This window comes from Ursus arctos, unplaced genomic scaffold (genome assembly GCF_023065955.2).
Source record: "Ursus arctos isolate Adak ecotype North America unplaced genomic scaffold, UrsArc2.0 scaffold_21, whole genome shotgun sequence".
Lineage (NCBI taxonomy): Eukaryota > Metazoa > Chordata > Mammalia > Carnivora > Ursidae > Ursus > Ursus arctos.
In genome coordinates this window covers 38,730,920-38,757,665 of record NW_026622886.1, presented here as the reverse complement: position 1 = coordinate 38,757,665, position 26,746 = coordinate 38,730,920, and the positions used below count along the sequence as shown (strand labels likewise).

Here is a 26,746-nt window from a genome sequence, read left to right as displayed (position 1 = left end):
TGGACATTCTTACTCTGAGGGATGAAAGGGGTAAGGGGGATATCTAAACATCTAGAATATTAGATATCCATGATATTTCTGAATCATTAAGAAATTAATATCTTATATTCATATTAATAAAAGGAAATATGTCATACAATTTTGAAATGTTTATCCCAATTTTTTTTTGTTTTGTATCTGAATGTGAAACTTAAGTAGTCTCTAAAATATACCTATTGGAACACATCCATCCTTTTACATCTGTCCCCAGGAGTACCAGATAAATAGAAGGTCACTGTACTTTGAAAACTTAAATGTTTTAAAGTCTTTTAAATTCTTGTCTCTTATAGTTATATCAGCTTGAGTTTTTTAAGAGTTGCTGACATTTTATGTTGGGTTTGTAAAAATTGTAATGTTGAGAAAAATGTATGTATAAATAGTAGTAGAGATTTCTTAAATGCATTTTAAAGGGATCATATAAAAATTAAAGCTACTTCAGCAAAGTGGGGTTAAATGTCTGTGTGCCTCAGTTTTGACTTAAAACATAAAAACACAAGATTGCAAATTTCTTAAAGCCATATTTGTACAAAATGTTTTCATTGAAACATAAATCATCTAATTTGTTAAAACCATTGGCAGACATAGTTTATTGTAAGATAGAAATATGAACAGAAGATAGAAATATGAAGGCAATATCCATTCATAATAATAAATTTCAGGTTAGAACATTTTTGTTAAAATCAGAGTCCATTTGGAGTGAATTGAATATATCCATTTAAAATTTGCATATTATATTACATGTTAGGTCATTTAAAAATGTTTTAAATTGCCAACTCCAGAAGATGGATAACAATTTCATTCCCGATGGCAATGAATTTCCTTCTTCTGAATTTTTTTAATAGGTGCACTAGGCCTTCCAATGAGGGGGATGAGCAACAATACCCCTCAGTTAAATCGCAGCTTATCACAAGGCACTCAGTTACCGAGCCACGTCACGCCAACAACAGGGGTACCAACAATGTCACTTCACACGCCTCCATCTCCAAGCAGGTATTTATTGATGGACCAGAATATTTCTCAAAATGTATCTTTGTAGAGTAAGCAAGCATTTTAGTTTTTTAATAAGATAACTAATTATTTCATTTTTCTGGTTCAGTGCCGTTCACTAAGGGAAAAAAAGTTAATACCCTATGCTCATTTCATTGCAAATTGATAAGTATAGTGTAAGATGTTTTTATCATGCATCTAGCATACTGGTTGTCAGCTGGGTGGGTATCAAGGGTTAATCATCACCTGGGGAGCTTTTTCAGAAGCCAGCTCTTCCTCAAAAGAGGATGTGCAATTTAAAATCATTCCTCAGATAAGTATGATTATTTTTCCCTCAACACACATTCATTGCTCTAGTGAGTAAAATAAAACAAGACTGATTACATAGATGGTGCATATTAGTATGAAGAAGATAGAATGCCATACCTTTGGAATGAACTTATTTTAAATATATGTGTGAAATACATTTATATTATTTTATATCCTAGTTCACCAATAGTTTTCTCATCTTAAATATCACCTTGTATTAGTTCTGCTATAATTTACCCAATTTCTTGTTGGTTTGTCTGACTTTTCAAAGAGCTAGAATGACCAGATGGAAGAGTTAAATTAATGAAAATTAGTGTAATTTGAAAGTATATTTGAGGTTCTGGGGTTAGGCCAATTGATTATTTACAGAGAATTTTAATGAGTGATTGTAGAGAGCTTATTTAGTATGATGGACTTCTTTTTCAGGGGTATTTTGCCTATGAATCCTAGGAATATGATGAACCACTCCCAGGTTGGTCAGGGCATTGGAATTCCTAGCAGGACAAATAGCATGAGCAGTTCAGGGTTAGGTAGCCCCAACAGAAGCTCGCCAAGCATAATATGTATGCCAAAGCAGCAGCCTTCTCGACAGCCTTTTACTGTGAACAGGTAAGATGTTTATTGATACTGTGTATAATTGTCTTTCTGGGAATTTTCAAATTTGCCTTTTCATATTCAACATTCTGTTCTTGAGTCTTGGCTTCTGTCTCATAAGTTTGTTTCATCATATTTTTATGACCAAAGATTCTCTCTGTTATGTGTTACAACTTTAATCTCTCCAAACTTAAAGACATGTTCTTTTGAAAATCAGTTTGATTTTGGAAAGCACATTAAAGGTTTTTGTTGTTGTTAGAAAAGAATTGTTCTCAAGTTGCCACAAGGCAGATTTTTGTGGACATGTCCTTCGTCTGTTAAGTGAGGCTGGCCACTTATTTGTATAAGAGTTCCAGACTTATGAACAGTACCAGGGGTATGTTTGACTATTACTGCCTTGCTTCACTTATGCTTTGGTTCAGTACCATTTCAACTGAAATTCAGTTCTGTGCTTTGGAGACTTACTGACCAAAGACTTTTTAAAACTACATCTACAATATTCAAAAGTAGTGTCACGTCCTGGGATTTAAAACAAGAAGATGAGCTGCTGTGCTTTGTCATTCCTTCTTGCACTGTCCTTTTGCATATGTTTGCTGTGCAAGTGATAATGGCAATATGAAGACCAGTTGTCTATTTTATTAGGATTTTTAAGCTGTTCAGAAAATTTGTATGAGAGTGATGACTACAGTATAAGGCTTTGTAGCTTGAAAAAATCATGTTTAATTTCGCCAATTTTTTTTAAAATGGGGAACTGTATGAGGAAAAAGGATCTTGATCTATTTGCTATCATCTTACCCATTTAATTCACTTTCTTTTATCTACTGCTTGCAAAATCTGGATTAAAAATAGGTTATTAGCACATTTCCTGTTTGATCTTCATCCCATAAGCTCTAGGTCTTTTATTTAGATTTATGAGTATTTCTCTTAATAATTTTACTGCTCTTAATTTTAAAAATAAATACTGTTTCTAAAGGGTCATCAAAATTCTTATCTACTTGATAGCTTCCTAATCATATACTTCTTGGACTTTATCACATCTTTTCTGGTAGCATTATTCATTGAATGTATATTTAAATTTTTGCCTTTCCATATTTTTCACATTTTAATTGTTTTTTAAAAATACATTGCTTATAAATTGTCAATGAAACATGGGTCTCTGTAACCCTGCTTATTACTATTGATAAGTTGTATTTGTTATAGAATGTTTTCATCCCTTAGTACTTATTCAGTGTTTAAAGGTACCTATATCAACAATTCTAACATGCTAATTAAACAAGTATTTCTAATGGCTTTCCTACTCTTCTCTAGAATATTGTTGTTTCACCAGCTCCACATTTTGTGAAAATATTGTTTGGCCGTAGTTAGTTTTACAAAGTTAGGCAAAAAAAAACAAAAAAACCCCGTCATCTTCAAATAGTTTAACCCTACTCATAACACTGATACACTGTCTTTTATCAGATTATTTGGTGTTAAAGATGCATACACTCATTGTAGAAATTTGCAGTAACAGCTTTTTTTGACATTCTTAATTACTTCTGGCTTTGCTTTCAGTTCAGACTTGTTTCTGTTCTCATGTTTAGCCTTGTGCAGAAAAGGGAGGCATCTGTAACTGTTTACCAAGTACCAGTTGTGCGTTAATTTAGAATGGAGGGTACTATGGAGAGATTTGCTTTTTCTTTTAAGTAGATGAAAGATAAGCAATATTTAGATTAAAATGACGTGTTTTTTTTAGAACACGAAATTCATTTAAAAGGAAAGCACCATTTAATTCAGGTAAATGAAACATGTATTGAGTGCCTGTTTTATCCTCCTGAACACTAAAGGCAGAGGATGCAGAGATGACCATGATATAGACCCTGTCCTTGAGAAATTTAGATTCTAGATGGGGAAGACTCTGTATAAAAGAAGATCTTTTATGGCAAGTGATAGTGGCACACTTTACCAATAGTGGGAGGAAAACAAGTATTCAGGAACAATAGTTACGCCCTAAACTGCATGTTTTTAAGATGTTACTTCTGCCAGTGTATCCAGTAAGTTGGTTCTCCAAGTACCTAAAATAGTACCATTAATCTCTGTTTTCCTCAAGGCTTATGTGTAAATTCTTTACTTTTTGTTTTTTAAATCATCTGTTTAAGACATTTTGGTTCTCACTCATGGAAGGACTTCAGGAGAGTTTTTAAATAAAGGTTAAACTCAGAAAAACAAAATCAGCATCTGTTTTTAAACATACTGTTGTTTTATATGAGGAGATCAAAAGTATACACTTTTGTTTTTCTTCATCTGAAAGTTAGTGTTCTTACCGTATATCTAAAATTATTTTCTATGTACCCAGTATGTCTGGATTTGGAATGAACAGGAATCAGGCATTTGGAATGAATAACTCCTTATCAAGTAACATTTTTAATGGAACAGGTAAGCTTATTCTGGAGGTAGTACCCTATAAAAAATATGGTAGATCTTTGAAATATAAAGCAATTCAACATACTGGTCTTAAAATATTATAGGATTTTTGTGTTAAACTGGTAGAATTTAATTTAGTGAGAATTTGACAGGAATACGGTTTAATTCAGTGAACAGTTGAGAGATATTTAAATACATTTTTTCACTTGACATGGTAATAGCATAGTGTTATAACTTTAGGGCTATTTCCTTAACACCTAGAGAAAGCCTAAACTTTAACTTTGTCTATATTTATGCCTCAGAATCTCTTTTGCTTCAAGAGCTTTTCCTAGCCTCAGTCCTGTCACTATAGTCTAAATTAGGTTGAGTGGTATGGTATTCTGGCTCTAGAGACCCAGATTGAAGAAACCTTTAAAATTATATTGAAGCACTTAACAATTTTTTCTTAATACTTTTAATAATACTAATTTTGGCATTTAACTCTTGGATTTTTTATCCAGTTTTAAGTGTAAATTACATAGAATTCTGATTTTGAATTCCTGCAGTCTGTTGGTTTATTTCTTTTATCAACTGCTTCAGAGAGAAGAGAACAAGAGGCTTTGTTTCTATTCTGCTTCAGGTTTCACCCTCTTCCACCCTTGCCTCCAGACTCTTTCCTGAGAAAAGAAATAAAGGATGTTGTATGGCCATAGGAGCAAAAATGAATGTGATCGTTCAGAGAGAACTATATATAAAGGAAATGGAAGGGAAAGAATGAGCAGTGAAATGGAGCATATGTGGAAGCAGGAGACAGGATTTAGTAATGAAATGTCATTTGTGACTATGAGCTTTTAATTTTTAAGTGTTATTATATGTTTAGCATCATAGATTGATCAAATTAGACTTCAAAATTCCAAATTTTAGCATTTAAAAATTACAGTTTTGTGTTCAAGGTGTTAAAATGCTATGAAGTACCATATTCCCATTGTTTCTGAAATGCACACTTTTTTCATATTATCTCTGAAATCAGGCTATGTATCATAGTTTAATTGGCAAGTTATATTTTTTCCCTAAATGGACCATAAAGTAACAATGTGTCTGACAATACCATCTTATATTCTGAATTATGGTTTCATACACTTCCATATATTTTTAAATTATTTTTAAAATTCAGTTTTAACTAAATTTTAACTAATTTTAGGGAAATTGTTTCCAAGTCTTTACCTAAAAATATAACTTGGGGGTTTATTAACTAATTTTTAGGTTAAAATTATTCTCAGATAACATGGCCATTTTAAATTGCATTTTATAGGACCTAAAGGTGTATGTTAAAAGTTAATATATATTCAGAGTTTATAGTTAATTTATAACTGTATAGCTGTGATTAAATAATTTAAGAAAGATTATTATAACTTGAATCACTGTATAAATTTCTCGTCTTTTTATGTAGTAGTATCTTTCTAAAATTAAAAGTTCATAAACTACAATTGGTTTAGAAATAGTGGGCACGATTTTATCTTTTACTTTTCATAATTTTAAATTGTAACCTGACTTGGAATGTTAATAGAGTATATTGTTTTTCTATCAACAAAGTAATCTTGAGATAATTAGTTTCTGAGATTGTTCTAATTATGGAATTTGGAAAAAATTTAAAATTAACTGAAAGGCCAAATAAATTGAGAATGGTATAAAACATTGAAACATCAGACAAAACAAAGATTAAAGAAAAGCTATAATGCAGGCTAAAACTAAGGTAGAAAATTAAATTCTTCAAAAACTAAGAATATAAGATTATAAGAATAATAGAATAATAAACGTTGAAAAGAAATCAAGGGGATAAAATAGGCAAAGTAGAGCGGCGCCTGGCTGGCTCAGTTGGCAGAGCATGTGACTCTTGATCTTGGGGTTGTGAGTTTGAGCCCCATGTCGGGTGTAGAGATTACTAAAAAATAAAATCTTATTTAAAAAATAAAATAGGCAAAAAAAAAAAAACAAAGTAGAAATGTTGGGTTAAATTTTAATTTTTAAATGGAAGCAAGCTGATTTTTTTCATTTAAAATGAACGATAATTTTATTCATTTAATATATATTTATTGAGCGCCTACTATGTAATAAATAATATAAACTTTCAAACTTTGCATCATATTCCCATGCTTCCCAAACTCTTGCCAGACATGGGAACCCTGCTTATACCCTGTCTATACCACCCTATTTATACTCCCCAAACACAAAACAAACACACACATGTACACACACATTTGTGTATGGGACAAGTAGGTCACAGGACAGAAGTCCTTAGAGTTTCTGCTTCCACTGTCTGTGTTTCAGATATGATTATGGTCATTTGCAAGAGGCACTGTCATTACCATACCTGTGTATAACTAAAGCTCCAAGCATCCAGATACTACCTCGCTTCTGAATATAATGAAAAGAACAGTTATATCACAATAGTCTCTCTTGTTAGCTAACAAGCTATAACTTTAGAGTGCCACCCTTCAAGGGGAAATAATGTACCACCTTATTCCTTATTGTCTGTCTTAAGTCTCTAGGATTTGAGATTTTTATTATGCTGGCTACATGTTGCTTTGCTGTATTATTCATGAAATTCTTTTGTGTGAAATTGGTTCATGTGTTTATTGTACACCTACAAGTACCTAGTAGAGTGCTGTGCATTATTTAGGAAGAAGGTACTGTCATTTCAAATTATATTATGGTTGGTCTTTAATAATCTCTTTAAAATGTTTGTAGAATCTGGGTGCCTGGCTGTCTCAGTCAGTAGAGCATGTGACTCTTGATCTCTGGGGTCGTGAGTTCAAGCCCCATATTGGGCATAGAGCTTATTTAAAATAAAGTATTTGTAGAATCAATAACTAATGTTCTTTCTCATTATTTAGATGGAAGCGAAAATGTGACAGGATTGGACCTTTCAGATTTTCCAGCATTAGCAGACCGAAACAGAAGGGAAGGAAGTGGTAACCCAACTCCATTAATAAACCCCTTGGCTGGAAGAGCTCCTTATGGTAATTAAGCTTTTTAATGATGGCTAATGGAAACTTTCCATTGCACACACACACGCATATACACGTTTATATGCGTGTGCGTGTGTGTACACACACACGTGTATGTTTTCTAATCAGAGTAGTATAATTTGTCAGAGCTGGTATATGCAAAGTGCATTTTCCTCCCAGAATACCATGATAGCAAAGTTAAATGGGAAAACTGTACAGAAACCCCAAAAGGAAATCCTCATTGGTATTCAGAGATTATTTTCTTGTGGCATTTCTGCCTTAGTACACCTTAATGATTATTTGTGGTCTGCCTTTTCTCTTCTTAATTCATCACACATTTTTTAAATCACACAGTCCTACATTCTTAGTGATTAATAATGACCAACCACACATTGAAGGTTTTTTTCTGAGCCAGTTTCTTAATCTCCACACTACTGACATTTGAGTCACATAATTCCTTGTAAATAGGGAGCTGTTTTGTGCATTATAGAATGTTTAGCAATATCCCTGGCCTCTACGTACTTGATGCCGATAGTACCCCCTCCCCATCATTGTGACAACCATAGGTGTCTCCAGACAGTGACAAATGTCCGGTAGGAGAAAAAATTGCCTTCCGTCAAAAACCACTGGCTCATGGGTCATGGATAGTTTATGTAGACTCGTGGTCACAATTAAAACTCTTTCTCAACTGTCTCTAATAAGAGATTTGGCTAAATGAAAAGGGGGGGCATGAAATGTGTGCAATAACAATTTAGACATGAAAATTACGTATAACAGCAATGCAGCCATATTCTTACTATCCATTGCACATAATTGTTTCCTTTTGGAAGAATCTGGTAGATAATAGTAGCAGAAACAATGAACTTAGAGGGATCGGTTCATAACTTTTCTAAGATAACTGTTTTTCCTATTTTCACCCAAGAAGGATTTCTTTGCCTTTCAGAATATGAATTCAAATAATAATATGTTAAAAAGGGAAAAATATATTGTTAATATTCTAGTTTCCAAATTAGTCTTCCAAAAATAGCAAAAAAAAAAATGATCTGCCCTGGAAGTTGAGTACCTAGCTACTTGATTCTCAGTTCAGACTCTAATGTTTTTAACCTTTCCTCATAGGTCCATTTTTTCATCCCTTTAATCATTCCCGTTGCTCTCCTTGGACCAACTCTAGTTTCTCCATATCGTTCTTGAATTGTGGAGCCCCAAACTGGATATTGTTCTCCAATAAGGGCCTGACTAATGCCAAGTATAGTGGGAGGATTACTTCCCAGTTCTTGCATGTTTTACATCTATTACATGGAGTCCAAGAAAATCTGAAATAATATGGAGTTGTTTTATAATTGATTGCAATTTGCTCACTCTGTAAGTCACTTTCAAGTAGAATACTGACATGTTCTTTTAAAATTTATTTTGTTCATTTGTATTTGACAATTAACTGGTGTTTATAATAGCTAGTCAAATATTTAAATCAAGCTTTAAACCAAAAATTTTGATAACTATTACCAATATCAAATTATGTTTTTAAGCATCTATATATGACATTAGATTTAGAATTGTAGGATTACCACTTAACTTCCCTTGTATTATTTTGTATATTGAGTTATTAATCAGTATATAAAAGTTTAGTTCTTCATTGTTATCCTGAATACTAATTTTTTGAAGTGTGCTTTCATAGTGTAATTTAAAAAAAAAAAAAAAACGTTTTGGTACATTATCATGAGGAAAGTTAATTTTTTATAATTTGTAGAAGAATACCATAAATATGAATTGCAATTCTCTGGATTATTTTCATTATATAGTTGGAATGGTAACAAAACCAGCAAATGAGCAATCCCAGGACTTCTCAATACACAACGAAGATTTTCCAGCATTACCTGGTTCCAGCTATAAAGATCCAACATCAAGTAATGATGACAGTAAATCTGTAAGTAACTGAGAATTATATATGTGAGTGATGTAGTTTTTTCCCTTCAGATTTCTCTTGTATTAACAGTTTTATAGACTATATTAAGGACTTACTAAATACTATTACAAAATTGTTTATCTTGAATATCTGTTATAGTCTAACTTCTGAAGAATGTGGAAAACCTTTATAACTTAGAAGATAGCCTATTTTTTTCCTATTTCATATAGGTTTGCAAATTTCTGTTGAACTTCTCAGAGTTAATTTAGACTTTTATTGTAGTCCCTGTCAGCTGGATCCCATGAAGTTTGATATTATAGCCTTCTAAGGAGCTGTGTTTTTCTTGAGTAAGTTTTCTCCTTGAAGAATCTTTATACACATTTTTATTCCTGTGTTGATTCAGCCAACTCAGCTTCCTCTTTCTGACTTAACAAATGTGTTTATTTCTTCCACATTTCACTGAAAATAGCTTTTTTTGTGTGATGGGAATTTGTATATATTGTTAAAATAATTGATAAAGAAGATTATTGGGTAAGAATTAAATATGAATTTTAGAAGTTTATATATTCTAACTTATCCTGGAGGTTTTTATGCTGATATTATAGGCAACATTATATGTTATTTTCTCTTCTAAATTAAATTACTGAAAAGTGAAACTTGAAACAAAGTTCTGAGATTTTTTTTTCTGTGACCGAAGATCTGAGATAAATAAGAGTATTTTCCATATATTTTTTTGTCCTTTAAATACTCAAATGTGTAAAATACAGGATTTATTCATAAACCATGGGACAGTTGTGGAAACAAAAAATTTCAGGTAGAACTTGAAAAAACAGGTAATAATTTACTACTAATTTAAATATAATAAAGAATGAATAGAAAGGTAACTAATATGTGAACTTGAACTTTTTACATTTAACAAGTTTTAATGTCACATTTCATTTTTTTCATGTTAGAATTTGAATACATCTGGCAAGACAACTTCAAGTACAGATGGACCCAAATTCCCTGGAGATAAAAGTTCAACAACACAAAATAATAACCAGCAGAAAAAAGGGATCCAGGTGTTACCTGATGGTGGGACTCTATAAAATATGTCAGAGATACTATAGAATTCATTTCTTTGCTTTTTCCTTAAAGATAAAATTATTATGTTCTTCTTATCCAGGTCGGGTTACTAACATTCCTCAAGGGATGGTGACGGACCAATTTGGAATGATTGGCCTATTAACGTTTATCAGGGCAGCAGAGACAGACCCAGGAATGGTACATCTTGCATTAGGAAGTGACTTAACAACATTAGGCCTCAATCTGAACTCTCCTGAGTAAGTTTTTTTTTTCTTTTCTTCCACATTTATATATAATACCTACTTGCAGATTTCTAGTTTTTAGTTTCAAGTGATCAGATTGTATCACCTGCAGCCACTCATTGTTGCTGTTATGTCTTGACTCTTTTGGTCATTCCCTCTCATGTTAGCTCCTGGATCACTGTCACCTGACAATATCATTCCTCTCTGGCACTTCCAGAATACACATAATATGATCCTTCCAAAATCCTGAAATCTTGGCTGCATTGAGTTTCTCACCTTCAAAAATTTTACCCTCTGCTGTGTCTCAGCTACTTATATATTTAACCATCCCTTTGACTTTGCCATTATCAGTAACTTCGGTTCTCTATAGTTTTATCTGTGCTCCCATGACACTTCCTGTTTTCCATCTTTCTCCCTCTAGTTCTGGCTCCTATAATCATTTGACTCTTGAGATCTTTAATCCATTGGTTCTTCTACCTTTTCACTGTTCTGCAACATCTTTCTCTTCTCGTAAGAAGAACTCACTTCCTTCTTATCCAGTTAAATTATGTGGTCACTCATAATTGTTTATTTATGTATACCCTTGACTGCTTTGCCCCTCTCTTGCTGTTTGTCGTGATTGCATGGCAGAAACTACAACCCTGGTTATATACTCTGACTTCCATTCTTGACCTCTGCTACTGAACCTGGCTAGAAAAAAAACATACAGCTTCACTGCCTGATCTCATTTCACGTTCATGACCAGGAACCTCAAAAGTGGGCCCTTAATTCTGCCACTCATAACTGGCATGCCTGGTCCATTCATTCTTTTGTTCTTCTGTGCAACTATTTCACATTTGTCTCTTCAGACATCTAATTTTTCCTTGTCCTTTACTCTCAGATGAAGACCTTGCTTTTTTTTTTTGTACCCAAGTTTTTATTTAAATTCCAGTTAGTTAACAAACAGTGTAATACTGGTTTCAGGTGTAGACTTAAGACCTTGCGTTTTTATTTCTACTTTACTAAGAAAAATGGAAATAATCAGAGGAGAATGTCAGCATAGTCCTACCCCCAAATCTGTCTATCTACTACCATCTGTACCCACCTTATTCTTGTCTTCCACCCTGTTGCTATAGTTGACCCATGCTTTCTACTTAAGATGTCTCTTGAAAACTCAAGGACATGGCTCTAACAATTTTTTGCACTTTTGTTGGGTCATTTCCATCAGCATACAAATATTGTATTACTTCCTTTATGTTAATAAAATACCTTCTCCTTATCTAACTTCTTCTATGAGTTACTGCCCTTATTTCTTTATTCTTATTTCTTGGAGAGCAAAACTCTTCAAAAAAAGCCATCTTTGCATCTCCCATTTGTCTTCTCCCATTCTCTGTTAAACCCATTTCAGTAAGGTCAGTTAGGATTTTGCCTCACCACTTCACTAAAACTACTCTCATCGAGGTCATCAAATGACCTCTGTGTTACTAAATTCAGTGGTGGTTTGTAGGAACTTATCCTCCTTGACCTGTCAGCAATGTTTGACATAGTAGATTCATTGCTGCATGCTTCTCACTGCTTTTAGCTGCTGCCACCTTGGTTTGAATCTCTCTGCATCCTCTCATGCCTAGATTACTCCATTAGCCAATCACCATGTGTCCCTGATTCTCTCTGTGTCCCTCACAATCATTTCTTTATATAGGAGCCAGGACCATCCTTTTTGAAAAGTTTAATTTCCTGCGTGATGTTCAGTGAGGGTTTGTGGTTTCATTATGATTAAAAACCTAAAATCTGGGGATGCCTTGTTGGCTCAGTTGGTTAAGCGTCTGCCTTCAGCTCGGGTTGTGATCTCAGGGTCCTGGGATCCCGCATCGGGCTCCGTGCTCAGCGGGGAGCCTGCTCCTTTCTTCCTCTGCCTGCTGTTCCCCCCTGTTCATGCCCTTTCTCTCTCTCTCTCTCTGACAGATTTATGTATTTATGGATTTATAAATAAGATTTGTAAGATTTTTATAAGATTTATCTTTAAAAAAACCTAAAATCTTTATAGGCCTATTTATCTCTACAGGCATGTTCTCCTTCCCCCACCTCAACAGCTTCTCCCTTTGTTCACTCTGTTCCACCTTCACTGGCCGCCTTGCTGTACCTCAGACATGTCAGTCACATCCCCACTTTAGTTACTTTAGCAGTTCCCTTTGACCAGAATAGTCTTCTGCCAGATAATTAATATGGCTGACTCCCTCATGTCTTTCAAATCATTGTTCAAATTTGATCTTCTAAATGAGACCTAACCGGACTACTTTATTTAATGCAATTAATCTCCCATCCCTACCCCTCCATGAACATGGAATATTATTTATTATGCACATTATTTTTGTCTGCCTCCCTCTGATCTGTCATCCTCAGAAAATAAGTTTCATGTTGTCAGTTGCCTTTGTTTTATTCACTAATGTGTCCAAAGCACCCAGAACAGTGCCAGGCATATAATGGGCATTCAGTAAATATTTGGTGAATTTGAACTTTTGCTTTTAATAATTACTGGGTTTTTTTCTGGGCATATAAATGGGAAAGTAATTTTACTTGGGGACATGCTATTAATGAATTTAAAGCATTCTGAGTTGAAGTTACATATATATGTGTGAATATATATATATAACTTAATATATACATAGACACACACATATACATAACCTAGTTAACCTTGTTTCATTTTTCTGCTGTGTAAGTCATAGTAAACACGTGAAAAGAAATTAGAAGTAAAGATGCTCATTTTACTTTTGAAGTCATTGTTTTTCCTGATTTCCTGAAATAAAAATCGAAATCTATTTTTTCTACTTTGGACTTCAGAGTGTTTGTGTTTTTTTTTTCCCCCCCTCTTATTCAGAAATCTCTACCCCAAATTTGCATCACCCTGGGCATCTTCACCTTGTCGACCTCAAGACATAGGTAGGAGAATCTGTTTGTGTTCAGACCTTTTAAAAAATATTTTTTAACTGAGAATCAGTTAATAAGGCTTTTTTCATTTTATTATCCAGACTTCCATGTTCCATCTGAGTACTTAACGAACATTCACATTAGGGATAAGGTGAGTGTAGTTTATTATTCTCCTCAGTCAGCATGAATGTATCTATTTTTCAGGCACTGTTTCTCAGTTCAGAAGGTGTAAAGTTTTTTGAAATAATTAGAAGTGGTTTCAGGGGTGTGCTTTCATGTGTCCATTCAATTATATAAAACCGTTTTATTTCTACTTTTGTTTTTCTTAATGTTTTGATGAGATCCTGGGTTATATTTAAAGAATATGTTTTCAAAACAATGGTAGGACTGGTAAAATATTTCTTGGAGTTATTAATAATGGTATAACCATGGTTGATGAGAATAAACTCTTTTGGAAAATTTGATAAATTTCCTTCTGATATTCTCATTTTATGCCCTTATCAATAAAATGTGTATATATATTGTGTGTATATATATATATATACATATATATTTACAAATGTCACAGATACAGTGTTTTCAATGGAACAACATATAAGTATATATTTAAAAACTATGACATTTGGCTTTTTAAAATGTTTTAATTACCTAAAATTCTAGTCTAAAGTAACTATTAACAGATTACAGTTTTAATCTTTTTACTCTAAAAAAGAAAATGGTAAATACTTTGTTTAGGGGAAAGACTAAGTATTCATTTCTGTTAGAAATTGTGTGCCTAGATTTTGGCCTTCAGGAAGGGATATAGTTTATTAAAAATTATATGTTACACATAACGTATCTAAATATGTGTAATATGTATTATATATTTATGTATAAATCTAAAATATTTCATAAATATATAAAATATATATTAAAATGACGGTGTTCTGTGTCTGTACCATGAAGTTGCATGGTCAAATGGATGTTGATTTTGTGGACAGGCAAGTAAAGAGATATTTTTCAATATGTCTTTTAATAATTGAGTAAGTGGAAGACAAGAAGTATGAAATAGAACTAATTTTTTCTGTTTGTGGACTGTGTGATTTTTCTTCCACTTCCACCATAGATAGGGCTTTTTTGCTCCAATTACGTAAGGGTTCCAGAACTTTTTCATAGGGCAATTTAAGAAATACTGATTTAGGAGAATTTGTCACCTTTAAAACTGCTGCTTGAATGGAGAGAAAAATTATATTCCACGATTGTGTAACCGTTAAATAAACATTTAGATACAGAATTAGGTGAAGAGATAAAAGTGTTTTTATTTTGGTGAGCTTTTAAGTAAAGGTTTATCCTAATACAAGATTTCGAGACTGTTAAACTCAATGTTTTATGGTTTGATTGGCAGTTAATGTTTCTGCTTTGTGGAAGGACGTAAGGCAGTCATCTTTTAGTCATCCATTTAAACAAAATAAAGAGCTATCCCTTTATGATTTTTGTATTTACTGTCTGTGGTTTGCTAAAAATACATAACCAACTGATTTGTCAATCACTGTCCAATGTAGCTTCAGCTAACATTTCTTAAAAGTTTTCTGTGTTATATGAGGCACTCTTTAAGGTACATTCATATACAGATACTTTATCAATTTCATTTACATTCTTAGTAACCTTGCAGGTCTCATTTCTGCATTTTATATGGAAGTTTAGAGACATTAAATAACTTGGACATGGTCATATTTGTAAATAATGGAACCAGGTCTTGAATATAAGTCCTGCATCTCTGAACACTGGTTCCACTATTATTACCATGTTGGGTATTAATAAGCCCTCGAGTAAAACAGCATTTGGGCTTGGTTAGAAGTTTTTATATAGCTTCTTATCCTATTAATACATAAAATGGATGTACCAGAAATAATTAAGTGACTTCAGTTATTTAAATGGTAAAACTCTCTTAAAATTATAATTACCTGCGAAATCATGTAATAATGGTTATCTGCTACAAAGAAAAGAGTTTCTGTTTATCTTTTTATTTTTGCTTCAGTGGTAGCAATATGTTAGGATTTTCAAACTTATTTTACACTTCAGAATAATTGATTTTTCTTTTCCAGCTGGCTGCAATAAAACTTGGCCGATATGGAGAAGACCTGCTATTCTATCTCTATTACATGAATGGAGGAGACGTATTACAACTTTTAGCTGCAGTAGAGCTGTATGTTCAAAGTATTTTTAAGCACTTTTGTATTAGAGTGGATCTTGTTTATTCTGAAAGCTTTTCTTTTAAATGATAACTATGGTTTCTGTCTTTTGTTCTTAAAGTGGAAATATTTCCATCAAAAAATAATTTTTTTTTACATTTAGTAAAATAAAGTTAATTTAGATTGAAAGTTTATATTACCATGGTTAATGGTCACTGTATACATAAAAGAATTATTTCAGATTTAAATAATCCTAAATTTGTAAGAAGACAGAATTGGCTTAGGAATTTGGTAAATCTAATTTTTATAAGTATGTGAAGTATAAGATATGGTTCATAACTATGGCATATCTTCTGTGGAACCACATATGTTAATGATAGTGAATTTCATCATTAATGAACATCTGTTGAGTATTATATGGGCAAGGCACTGCATACATCTTGTGTGTTTAGAAGTGTTGATGAAGTCCATATTCATTATCAGAAGCCTGTTGGCCAACTTAAATAAATTAGTGTTAAGAAGTTGGTCTATTGGATGTTTTTTCCTGAGCATTTCTGTTCTTTCCTGATGCTCTAAAAATAAAAATTTTGTGTCATTTCTCATATATCCAATTGGTAATATATTTTGTTACCAGTAGACTATTCTGTTAACCATGTTAACTAGAGTAAATTGTTAATAAAAATTTATGATGTTATGGGGTGCCTGATGGGCTCAGTCCATAGAGCATGTGACTCTTGATCTTGGGGTCATGAGTTCAAACCTCACGTTGGGAGAGAGCTTATAAAAAGAAAATTATAGTGTTAAATGATTGAGAGACCTAATTTTTACAGATTTAAGTATTTTATAATATTCCTAATAACATTTCTAGAAATGGCCTTGGATCAGATACTTAAAAATGTAAAATTCACTGTGTTGATAATAAATTGGTTTTTTTATTTCTCTATTGAGAATTTGTTTTCTCCCATGTTTTCCCTTCATTTTTTGTAACTTAAAAAAATTGTTACCTGTTTCTTTTAATTTATTCATAAGTAAATAAATTCATTTAGTCATTCATCTATCCATTACTGGCAGTTCTGTCTCATATCTTATTTATGTCTAAAAATTATCTCACTGTATTAGTTAGGAGGGTATTTGTTACATGGAGGTTTGTTCCACCAGAGACGTTTACTGATTCTTTTACCTCCTTTGGATGTTACTTCCCCAGTTTACAAGTGATATTAAATTCTTATTGATTCTTGCATGAATTCTAATGGATATCCTTTTAGCTTTTGAGAATTTAGGATCAGTGAGATTTGAATAAAGAATAAACGTAATACATTCACTAAGAATTTTCAACATAGTTACAAAGTTATGTGATTTAAATAGATAAAAAGACTATTTTGTTCCTTATAAAATAATACAAATAGTTGGGGTTTTTGTTTTAATAGATATCTCAATTTCTATTGAATATTAAGAAGAACGAGAAAGGAATGAGTTTCTGGAACACAATGTATCTTTATTTGGTCTGCCTAAGTTTTTATCACGTTGCTCATAGAGCTTTTAAGATCTCGTTATGTTTGCATTAAAAAGTCTCCTCAGTTAAATAAAGATGTGTATATTAATTAACGAGTGTGCTTTCTGGACAAATTAAGGAATTCTTTTCCTATATTTATTTCACTCACATTGTATTTAATAACAAAGTCAGGGCAAAGAAGCATCCATATTTATGTATTTTCTGTATAATTATTTTCTGAGAAAAATTTTACAAAATGTAGAAAATGTTTGATGTGAGCCACAGGAAAAAATTAATTGTTTTTTTCTCTTAAAAATTGAAGTTTTAACCGTGATTGGAGATACCACAAAGAAGAACGAGTATGGATTACCAGGGCACCAGGCATGGAGCCAACAATGAAAACCAATACATATGAGAGGGGAACATATTACTTCTTTGACTGTCTTAACTGGAGGAAAGTAGCTAAGGTATATTTTTTTCCATGTGCAAATGTGTAAATGTATAAATCTAGATTTTAAAAAGAAGTATCCTCTTTTATCTGTTTATATGTACCAATAATGTGCCAGATACTTGCTAAATAAGTTTTTTTTGTCTTCACCTCCTTGGCTTGATTTAAACTCCAGGAGTATCCAGAAACAACTCATTTCACCCATAGTTAGGAAAATGATTGAACTTGGTAAGAAATTTTGTAATTTTTCACAAGCCTTGGTAACAGTTGAAATATTTTTGTGTCTACTCAATTGTAAAATAAAGATCACCCTCTTGCAATCCCACTCATGTATTCTTATATTATTACTTTAAGCAAGTAGGAGATTTTCCTGAAACTGGTATATAAACAGATAATAGGCTTTTTAAAACACTTGCACTCGTTGCAGGAAAGATGCTTGCGTTTTTATTTGCAAGTGATATAACAAAAATTATAAGCATTAACCATGATTATTCCTATGACTAGTATGCTGAATATTGGAGGGAAGAGGGCTATGGAAAAAGTTGGTGGTCATGTTTTGTTTTGCAACTTTTCCTCACAAAAACACCTATTTAACTGTCCCATGTGCAAAATTTTCGTTAGTGCCATAGCATATTTCACATTTGCATGTAGTATCTTATGTATGCATTTAGTCTACCTAGTAGAGAGTATAACCAACGTCTGATTTCATAACTCCCAAGATTTCCCTGAATACGTTTTCCCTTGAGGATTCTTAGGATTAAAAACTAAAGAGTTAGTTTTGTTTGTTCTCAGTAAATTTAAACAGAAGAAAAATATTTCTTGACAATTAGTCCATTGGATGATTCTTTATTTGTTGGTTTGGGCTTTTTTATCCTTTGAGTCAACTTTACTAAATTAATAAGAAAGTAAAAAAACATTTTAACAAGACAGTGTAAAATGCTTACCAGATCTTTATCACAAAAATGTTTTACATCACAAGATGATTTCATATAAAACTTGAAAAAGGAAATAGGAAAAGATGTTCCCAAGTAAAAATACCAGACAAGACACATAAAAGAGGTTAAATCTTTTTTTTTTATTACTTTTGGGTGTTTGTCAGTGATAAATGTCGTTACTTCTCAGACGAAGTCCATAGACCACCAAACTGTATTCGAGTTATTTTAACAATTATAATTAATATGCATATCTTGATTTCAAAAGGTAGATCCATGATCTGACCTTTTAAGTGGAAATAGTTACATTCATTACAAATAGTACAAGAGACACTGTGTATGTTACCTGTTACAAAGTATAGTGTGGGAGAAAGCAATAGCCTTTGTATCATAGATTTGAATTTATCTCCTGTTTCAGCTGTTTATGTTTTGACCATGTGCAAGTTTCTTTTCCATGCCTGCTTCCTTATCTTTTAAATCAAAATCATATTTGCTTCTAGATTGTCATGAGGATTAAATGAGATTTTACATTCACACACACGTACACACACTGAGTACAATGCTTAGCATATATTGGGTATTTGATACATGGAGTAGTTGTAGTTTGTTGCTGTTTTTATCATCGGTGTTCTTAATCTTCTTCAAAGATGGAAAAATTATAACTGTTGGTTAGATCAGGTCAGTGGTTCTCAAACTTTAGCTTGCATCAGAATTACCTGGTAGCGTTACTGAAAACATAAGTTGCTGAGCCATTGTTTCTGATTTAATAAGTCTATGGATGGGGCCTTGAGGATTTGCATTTCTAATGGTTTCCTAAGTGATGCCAGTGATTTTGCTGGTCTTTGTCTGGAGCCATACTTTGAGATCTTCTCAGTCAGTCGATTGTACAGGAAAGAAAAATGTATCTTTGCAGGGGGAAAAGAGTCTGTTAGAAAATAACTGAAGTTTTCTCCTTTCGATTTGAAGCTTTTTGTTCAGTGTCATTGTAAGTTATTCCAAACTTCTGTATGCAAGAAGGATGGCTGTTTGCAGTAGATTGATGTATCTTTTTAGTTAAGTTTTAGTTTAATATATATGACAGATTTTCTTATGTAAAAAAGTCAGTTTCCAGTACTACTTTCACTCCACAAAATTAAATATTCAGAAGCAACTTAAACATTAATAGACCCTTTTACTTTCCCATAAAAAGCAATTCCCCAGTCAGATACATGTCATTGTAAAGAAAAGTGTGTGTGTGTGTGTGTGTGTGTGTGTATAAATACGTAGTGTGCATATATAATTTTGCCCATCTTTATCTGATCTCCTGTACAGTTGAGCTTTGTCTTAACCTTTACCTTTATAATTTTTAGCTCTGAAGTTGGAAAATAAAATTTGAGAAATATCGTTAAACTGTTTCTTTAAGAAATCTCTTTTGAGTAATTGCTGGCCACTGGCACCGACACTTTTCATCAAAATTATTTTCACAATGATAAAAGCAAGCAGAATTATTGGTTTCTATTAAGTATTATACATAGTTCACTTTTGTTATATTAAAATACAGATTCATGAACTTAAAACTTTTAAGTTGTATTTGCAGAATAAACTTTTCACAATGGCTTCTGGTTTTTTATTTGTTTTAAAGATGTTTTCAGTGTTTTCTCAAATTGTTTAGGAATTAAGACATTTAGTTCCATTTATAATGTATTAACAGTTTATCAAACTGCAGAAAAGCCCTTAAAATGTCATGTCCTGACTTAACCTTAAAGTTCCCACCTGTAAAGTGGGTGTGGTTTACTACTCACAGGTAAACATGCATTATCAAATAACTTGAACTCATTGTAAGAAACTTGATGTTGTCATATTGTCGTTGAAAAGTACTGACCTGATCTAGACTCTGGTCAGGTCTCCATCTCACAATGTCTTGTATGAGGTTCTTTCTGTTTTGCAGATTATTTAATATTTTCAGAGATTTGAAGAATTGTTAGTAAGAAATTCAGTGATTTAAATTGGAAGTATTTTTTACCCCTGAAAATTCCATAACTCTGAGTTCTAGGATCCAGCCCATTAAATAAAGTATTTTTTGTATGTCGATGATCCATAAAAATTTTGACACTGTGTTTATTCTCCCCTTTTAAATAATCTTGACTTGTCAGCAGGCTATGTGATCTATCCTTTGTAATTTAGCTAGAATTACTATCTCACTAATTTACAAATAGTGGTCATTCAGATTGTATATATTCTTAATGAGTAGAATTTTTAAAATAATTTCATCCACAGAATTTTCAGGTGATGGAGGCTGCTCTGTGATCAATAGCTTTCTCAAACTAACGACTTAAAAGTTGAAGAATTCTTTCAGCCTGACTTCACCTTGTGGATCCAACACTGAATAGGATTTCTTATGCTTAGAATTTTTTATAATAACATATCCTGACATAAATGTGATTTTTTTGTTGTTAATTTCACTGGTACACATTAGTATTAGTATATCTTTATACTCTAATCAGTAATATGTACTTTTCTTCAAAGTAGTAAAAAAATTATTTCTAATAAGTATATTTAAGGTAGTTTGCAACTTCCTAAAATTGGAGGATTTATCTTAGGTAAGAGAAAGCTGACATTTTTGAGAGTTTGAGAAAATACTCCTGCAGTGTATGCTTCTCTCTCTGATTTGATGAGTGATTACATTAATGCTTTCATAATAATTTCATTTGATTATCTGAATCTAGTACACGTAAATTCAGTTCTGCTTACAGTGACCTTTTGAGAATATGTAGCCTAATTTGATTAATAGAAAAAGACTTTAAAAGTTGTTTTTAAAAAGTACCTAAAACACTCTATAGCCTTTTAAATCATTAAAATGTAATGTTTTGTTCCTAAAGCAAATGAAAAAACTTGGTTTATTAATTCATCCGTCATTAATTACGTACCTGTTAGGAGCATGGCATTATATTCAAAGGAAGTAAGTAGTGGTATTACAAAACAGACCTGTTTTTGTCCCTATCAGTGCATGTGTGCATGGGTGTTGTGTGTGTACATACCAACAAGAGATGTTACCAACAATCAAAGGGAGCAAAGAGATACCAGTATATATTGTAAGACTTACATATTTTAAGAAGAATAAAAATACATAAAAGACCAAAACAAATATATAAGAAAAAGGAAGACAAAATTTGACTTATTTAATTTCTGAATCTCTGATATATGAGTTTTTTTAATGATATTAAAATATTTATTATGCTCCCTAGGTTTAAACTGATCTTTTTCTTTTAATATGAAAGGGGGGAAAGTATGTGCACTGATGAAGTTACTCTAGTTTAAATTCCAGTAATACTGTGTAGTTCACCAATGTACAATGATAAGGACAGGATAACCAAACAAAATTTAATCTATGTAACTTAGTGGGGCCTATGATTTGTTACAGTTACAAATAGACTTTTTACCCTCCAACTACACATATTTTGGAACTAAATTGCCAATTTTAATTTTCTAAAGAGTGATATAACAAGAAGATATTTTCTTCACTCATTTTGATATTCTTCCAGGCAATAAATTGCTTTTTAAAAACTTAGGGGTAGGGAGAGAAAGAGTGGTGCCTACACAGTGCATTGGGGGGCGATGGTGATTCTGGAGTTTGCTAGTTTTAATGATAAGCAAATAACCTATGTGCCTTAGTTACTCTGTCCTATAAAGTGAACCTTTTTAGATCAAAGTCATTACAGTGTCCCTTCTTTAAGAACATTTGTCAGTGAACTGAATTTTTTCAGCATTTCTGCATAAGGGGTGTAATGAAGTAAATTTATTTGGATCTTGTGCTAAAACTATTAAAAATAACGTGTTAACACTAGAAGGTCATGGGCTTTGGTGCTACATAGGTTTGAATCCTAATCCTAGATCTGCCACTTACTGTCTGATTTGGGCAGGTACTTGTGAACCTCATTTCTTCAGGTGCAAAATGAAGATGATAATATTTACAGAAAGATATAATCAGAAAGATTAAAATAAAATTAGCTGTGTCTCTAGTTTTGGCACATACTAGGTTTTCAGTTGTTAATGTAATATTCTTAAATTTTAAATGCTTGGTTTTATATCTCAAAATTTGACCATTATGACCTAGGTTTTCATTTTAATTTAATAATGGGAACATCCATTTTTAGAATCAATTTGAAACAAGATAGGTATGGTAAGATATGTTAACCCATAGTGCTAACTACTTGTTGGCTTTCTTTAATACATAGTATAAATTAAGTTTCATAATGTTTTAAATGGAATTTAGTTTGTGCTTTTATTTAATTCAGATTGTAGAATTAGTGATTTTAGAACCTCTTTTTGGATTTGCAAAGGTATGTTTTTTTTAACATACAAAATTATCTTCTGCATCTCTCTTGATCTTGGGAAGTATCATGAAGAAATTACTTCACTATTCTTAAATTTTAAAACTGTCATGAAGTTAATGTATTTTGAAAGTTTAATTTAAAATGAGCTACGTAGTTTGTGTGTTCAGATGTGCTTCCAGCAAAACCACTGTCTAGTTTTAAGTGGCAGTTTTATCTTTTCAGTGTTTGGGTTTGAAGTGGAAAGTCTGGAGATGTGTGAGTTGTAAGGTTAGAATAACTTTATATGTTTGCTTTTTTTAAAAAAAGTAGGTGTAATAATTACAAATTGGAAAAATTTTTTATTTGAGGAAAAAGTAATTTTTTTGGTTTTTTACGTCATTGGAGGTTGGCTTTATTTAAAATATCCTGCAGCTTTCAGTGCTTTTTATTGACAATACCATAATTCTTGCTCAAACTTCTACTTTTGAGCAAAAAATTGCATAGTTTCAGTGGTTATAAAATAGATATTCATGGGTAGTCTCTGACTTTTACACAGAAAGTCTGTATTTCTACACTTATCAGAAACTGCAGCACATTACTTTTCTTCAAGCTGTATTTTAGAGGGAAAAAAAGACTTGGTACATCTGTGTCTGTGTTCATTCTCATACATGTAGGTATTTTGTTCATCGAGTAAAATATATTTTGACAAAAATCTGAGATCAGAGGGAGAGGAAATCATCTAAATTCTTAAATTTGGTTTTATAGGAGTTTCATCTGGAATATGACAAATTAGAAGAACGGCCTCACCTGCCATCCACCTTCAACTACAACCCTGCTCAGCAAGCCTTCTAAAAAAAGACTTCCCTTTTCTTGGGGTATGGCTGTCTCAGCACAATACTCAACATAACTGCAGAACTGATGTGGCTCAGGCACCCTGGTTTTAATTCCTTGAGGATCTGGCAATTGGCTTATGCAAAGGGTCACCATTTGAGGTCCTGCCTTACTAATTATGTGCTGCCCAACAACTAAATTTGTAATTTGTTTTTCTCTAGTTTGAGCAGGGTCTGAATTTTTTTTCATTTATTTTCTTTTTTTTTTTTTTTTTTTTTTGCCAGCAGACAGACTTGAGTCTGTAAAGACAAGCAAGTACACTGACAGAAGTTTACCATTTAGTTTCTAAAATGTAAAAAAGAAAACCCACAAAAGACTCAACAAAATTAGACCACAAAATTTGCATTGTTCATTGTAGCACTATTGGTAATAAAATAACAAATGTTTGTGCATTTTTATGTGAAGATCCTTCTCGTATTTCATTTGGAAAGATGAGCAAGGTCTGCTTCCTTCATTTTACTTCCCCTTCTGTTTTTGAAAGGCAGTTTCGCCAAGCTTAATGCAAGAATATCTGACTGTTTAGAAGAAAGATATTGCCACAATCTCTGGATGGTTTCCAGGGTTGTGTTATTACTGAGCTTCATCTTTCCAGAATGAGCAAAACACTGTCCAGTCTTTGTTACGATTTTGTAATAAATGTGTACATTTTTTTTAAATTTTTGGACATCACATGAATAAAGGTATGTATGTACGAATGTGTATATATTATATATATGACATCTATTTTGGAAAATGTTTGCCCTGCTGTACCTCATTTTTAGGAGGTGTGCATGGATGCAATATATGAAAATGGGACATTCTGGAACTGCTGGTCAGGGGACTTTGTCGCCCTGTGCACTAAAGGGCCAGATTTTCAGCAGCCAAGGACATCCATACCCAAGTGAATGTGATGGGACTTAAAGAAGTGAACTGAGACAATTCACTCTGGCTGTTTGAACAGCAGCGTTTCATAGGAAGAGAAAAAAAGATCAATCTTGTATTTTCTGACCACATAAAGGCTTCTTCTCTTTGTAATAAAGTAGAAAAGCTCTCCTCACTGCAGTGTTGACTTTGATTTGGAATTGTGAAATTATTTCTTCAACATGAAAAGTAGACCTCCCAAAACCCTCAAGTTTTACAAATATCTAACTGAATGGTGTGACTAAACAATTTAAAATGTAGTCTTTTTTTCAGCTTTTGACAAGTAATTTGATGGAACCGTACATCATTTTACTTGTAGGTTAAAAATGCAGGTGCATTTTTAGTTATTAACCACATCAAAACAAACAATTTTTAAAAATAATTGTGGCTGCATTAGAAATAAAACTTCCTGAACACTCACGGGACCCAATCAAAATAGTTTTGTGAGAAATTTATGAGCCATTTCTTGATAGACCTTTAAGATTTATCATTAAGAAGTAATACACAAATTAAGGTAAGCCAAAAGCAGGGGTCAGGTAGACTTTACCTTCAGTTTGCTGGCCTGGATATTTCACATTTACAAGTTGATGGATTCTTTTCCATCTAAAGGCAAATACTGTATTTAAAAATGTCTGAAGACTGAAGCTACAAACGCTAGAGGTAGAGTAAAAAAGGCAGTGAGTTTTGATTTTCTAAATTTTCATTTTTAACCTATTTTTCTATGAAGAGTGAAAGTTGTTGACATTTACCAAATCATGTTTGAAAATGAAACATTTATGACATTGCTGTGTTTGTGTATCAGGAATATGAAATGACTTAAGATTTACGTTTTTCTATGTATTTTGAGATATGGAGAAACTGACATAAAAATATCAGGATTTTTTAACCTTTCAGATTTAAACCAAAGCATCTCCTCTGTAGGAAGGATGGCACTTACATAATTGTAGTTCTAACTGTTGTGCACAAAACCTTCTCACATATTTGACATAAACCAGAATCAAATCCTAGAAATTGACTTCTTTAAAAAAAAAAATATGTTTTTCTACAATAATTGACTTTGTAAAGTGTAACTTTTCCTACATAACCATGAGAAACCGTTAAAAAGAAAGAAAAGGGAAGGGGATCTTTATTTTTATGAGTACAAACATAACAGTATAAAGTCTCACCATGATCATGATTGGTACTTTTGTGAATGACTCAGAAAAGCAAAATAGCTCATATCAGGTGGTTTGTTGTCTTGACTCTAATTGTTTGTCTTAACGGCCATTTAGAAAGTTTTAAATGCACACTTTTCCAGTTTTTAAGTTCTTTACCCTGAATCATCAAAATGAGAAAACTCTTGCATGTAAACCAATTTTTATAACTTGTTAATATCCGAAATTACCATGCTCTTGACTTCAAATCCAAGTTTTAAAAGTCTATTTGAAATCTTTAAAGTGCTATATTAAACTCTTTAATATAACACACTGTTATATTCTTTGATTTTATAACTTGTGGTTATACATGTACAGAAGTTGACCTGAACTAATATTTCACATTTTCTTTCTTAGTTTTAATTCTGTTAAATTTTCCCTATATAACTAGTGACATAGATATGTACGATGTTAAATAACTTTGTGATTATAATTGGCTCTAGGAGTAAAAAGCTATTTAGTTGCAAAAGAAAGTCCTTTCACCTATTTAGTATCAAATATATATTCTGTGCTTCTTGTGGTGATACTATAATTTATATGATAAAACTCCATTTTCAGGGATTTTTTTCACTGCACAAAATTTTCCTTAGATATAAAAAATTTTTAAGAACTGAAAAGTTTATTTGAATTCTTACAGTAAAATATAAAGCCAACCACTTAACTGGTCTTTTCCTTTTTGCCACTGAACTTGGTACACCGTAGGTGCTTGATAAATACATGTTGATTGAATGGTATAAATTGGTATTTCAATTTGAAAATAAAATGTACAAATTAAAGCATTGGGCTTTGAAATAATTTACAATTTTTTGCTGTAATTTCATTTTCAAAATTCTTTTTTAAAGCATTTTCAATTAACTTTCGAAACTTTCAAATTTTTCCCACTCTACCCTTTCTAGTTGATTCTTCCTCTGAATCCTTCGTTCAGAAACAGATCTTCCATTCTGTTACACCCAGTGCTTGTAAAATATGGGGCATCTGAGCATGCCTGCAAAGA

The 26,746-nt window shown here is 32.2% G+C and overlaps 1 protein-coding gene across 13 annotated transcripts in view; it reads left to right on the top strand.

Moving 5' to 3' along the window:
* Positions 1 to 24,695, top strand: part of CNOT2 (CCR4-NOT transcription complex subunit 2) — a 126,420-nt gene extending 101,725 nt beyond the window's left edge. For 9 of the 13 annotated variants that reach the window (XM_026500032.4, XM_048218090.2, XM_026500038.4 and 6 more), the window contains 12 exons: positions 882 to 1,029; positions 1,762 to 1,944; positions 4,262 to 4,341; positions 7,203 to 7,328; positions 9,116 to 9,240; positions 10,173 to 10,293; positions 10,385 to 10,541; positions 13,384 to 13,445; positions 13,535 to 13,584; positions 15,518 to 15,618; positions 17,419 to 17,563; positions 23,534 to 24,695. In XM_026500032.4, coding sequence (XP_026355817.1) covers positions 882 to 1,029; positions 1,762 to 1,944; positions 4,262 to 4,341; positions 7,203 to 7,328; positions 9,116 to 9,240; positions 10,173 to 10,293; positions 10,385 to 10,541; positions 13,384 to 13,445; positions 13,535 to 13,584; positions 15,518 to 15,618; positions 17,419 to 17,563; positions 23,534 to 23,620 — 1,385 coding nt within the window. In that variant the 3' untranslated portion in view covers positions 23,621 to 24,695. The remainder of the gene's footprint in view (positions 1 to 881; positions 1,030 to 1,761; positions 1,945 to 4,261; positions 4,342 to 7,202; positions 7,329 to 9,115; positions 9,241 to 10,172; positions 10,294 to 10,384; positions 10,542 to 13,383; positions 13,446 to 13,534; positions 13,585 to 15,517; positions 15,619 to 17,418; positions 17,564 to 23,533) is intronic. The other 4 variants (XM_048218088.2, XM_057316444.1, XM_048218089.2 and 1 more) reach the window with 2 other exon arrangements.
* Positions 24,696 to 26,746: the final 2,051 nt, after the last annotated feature.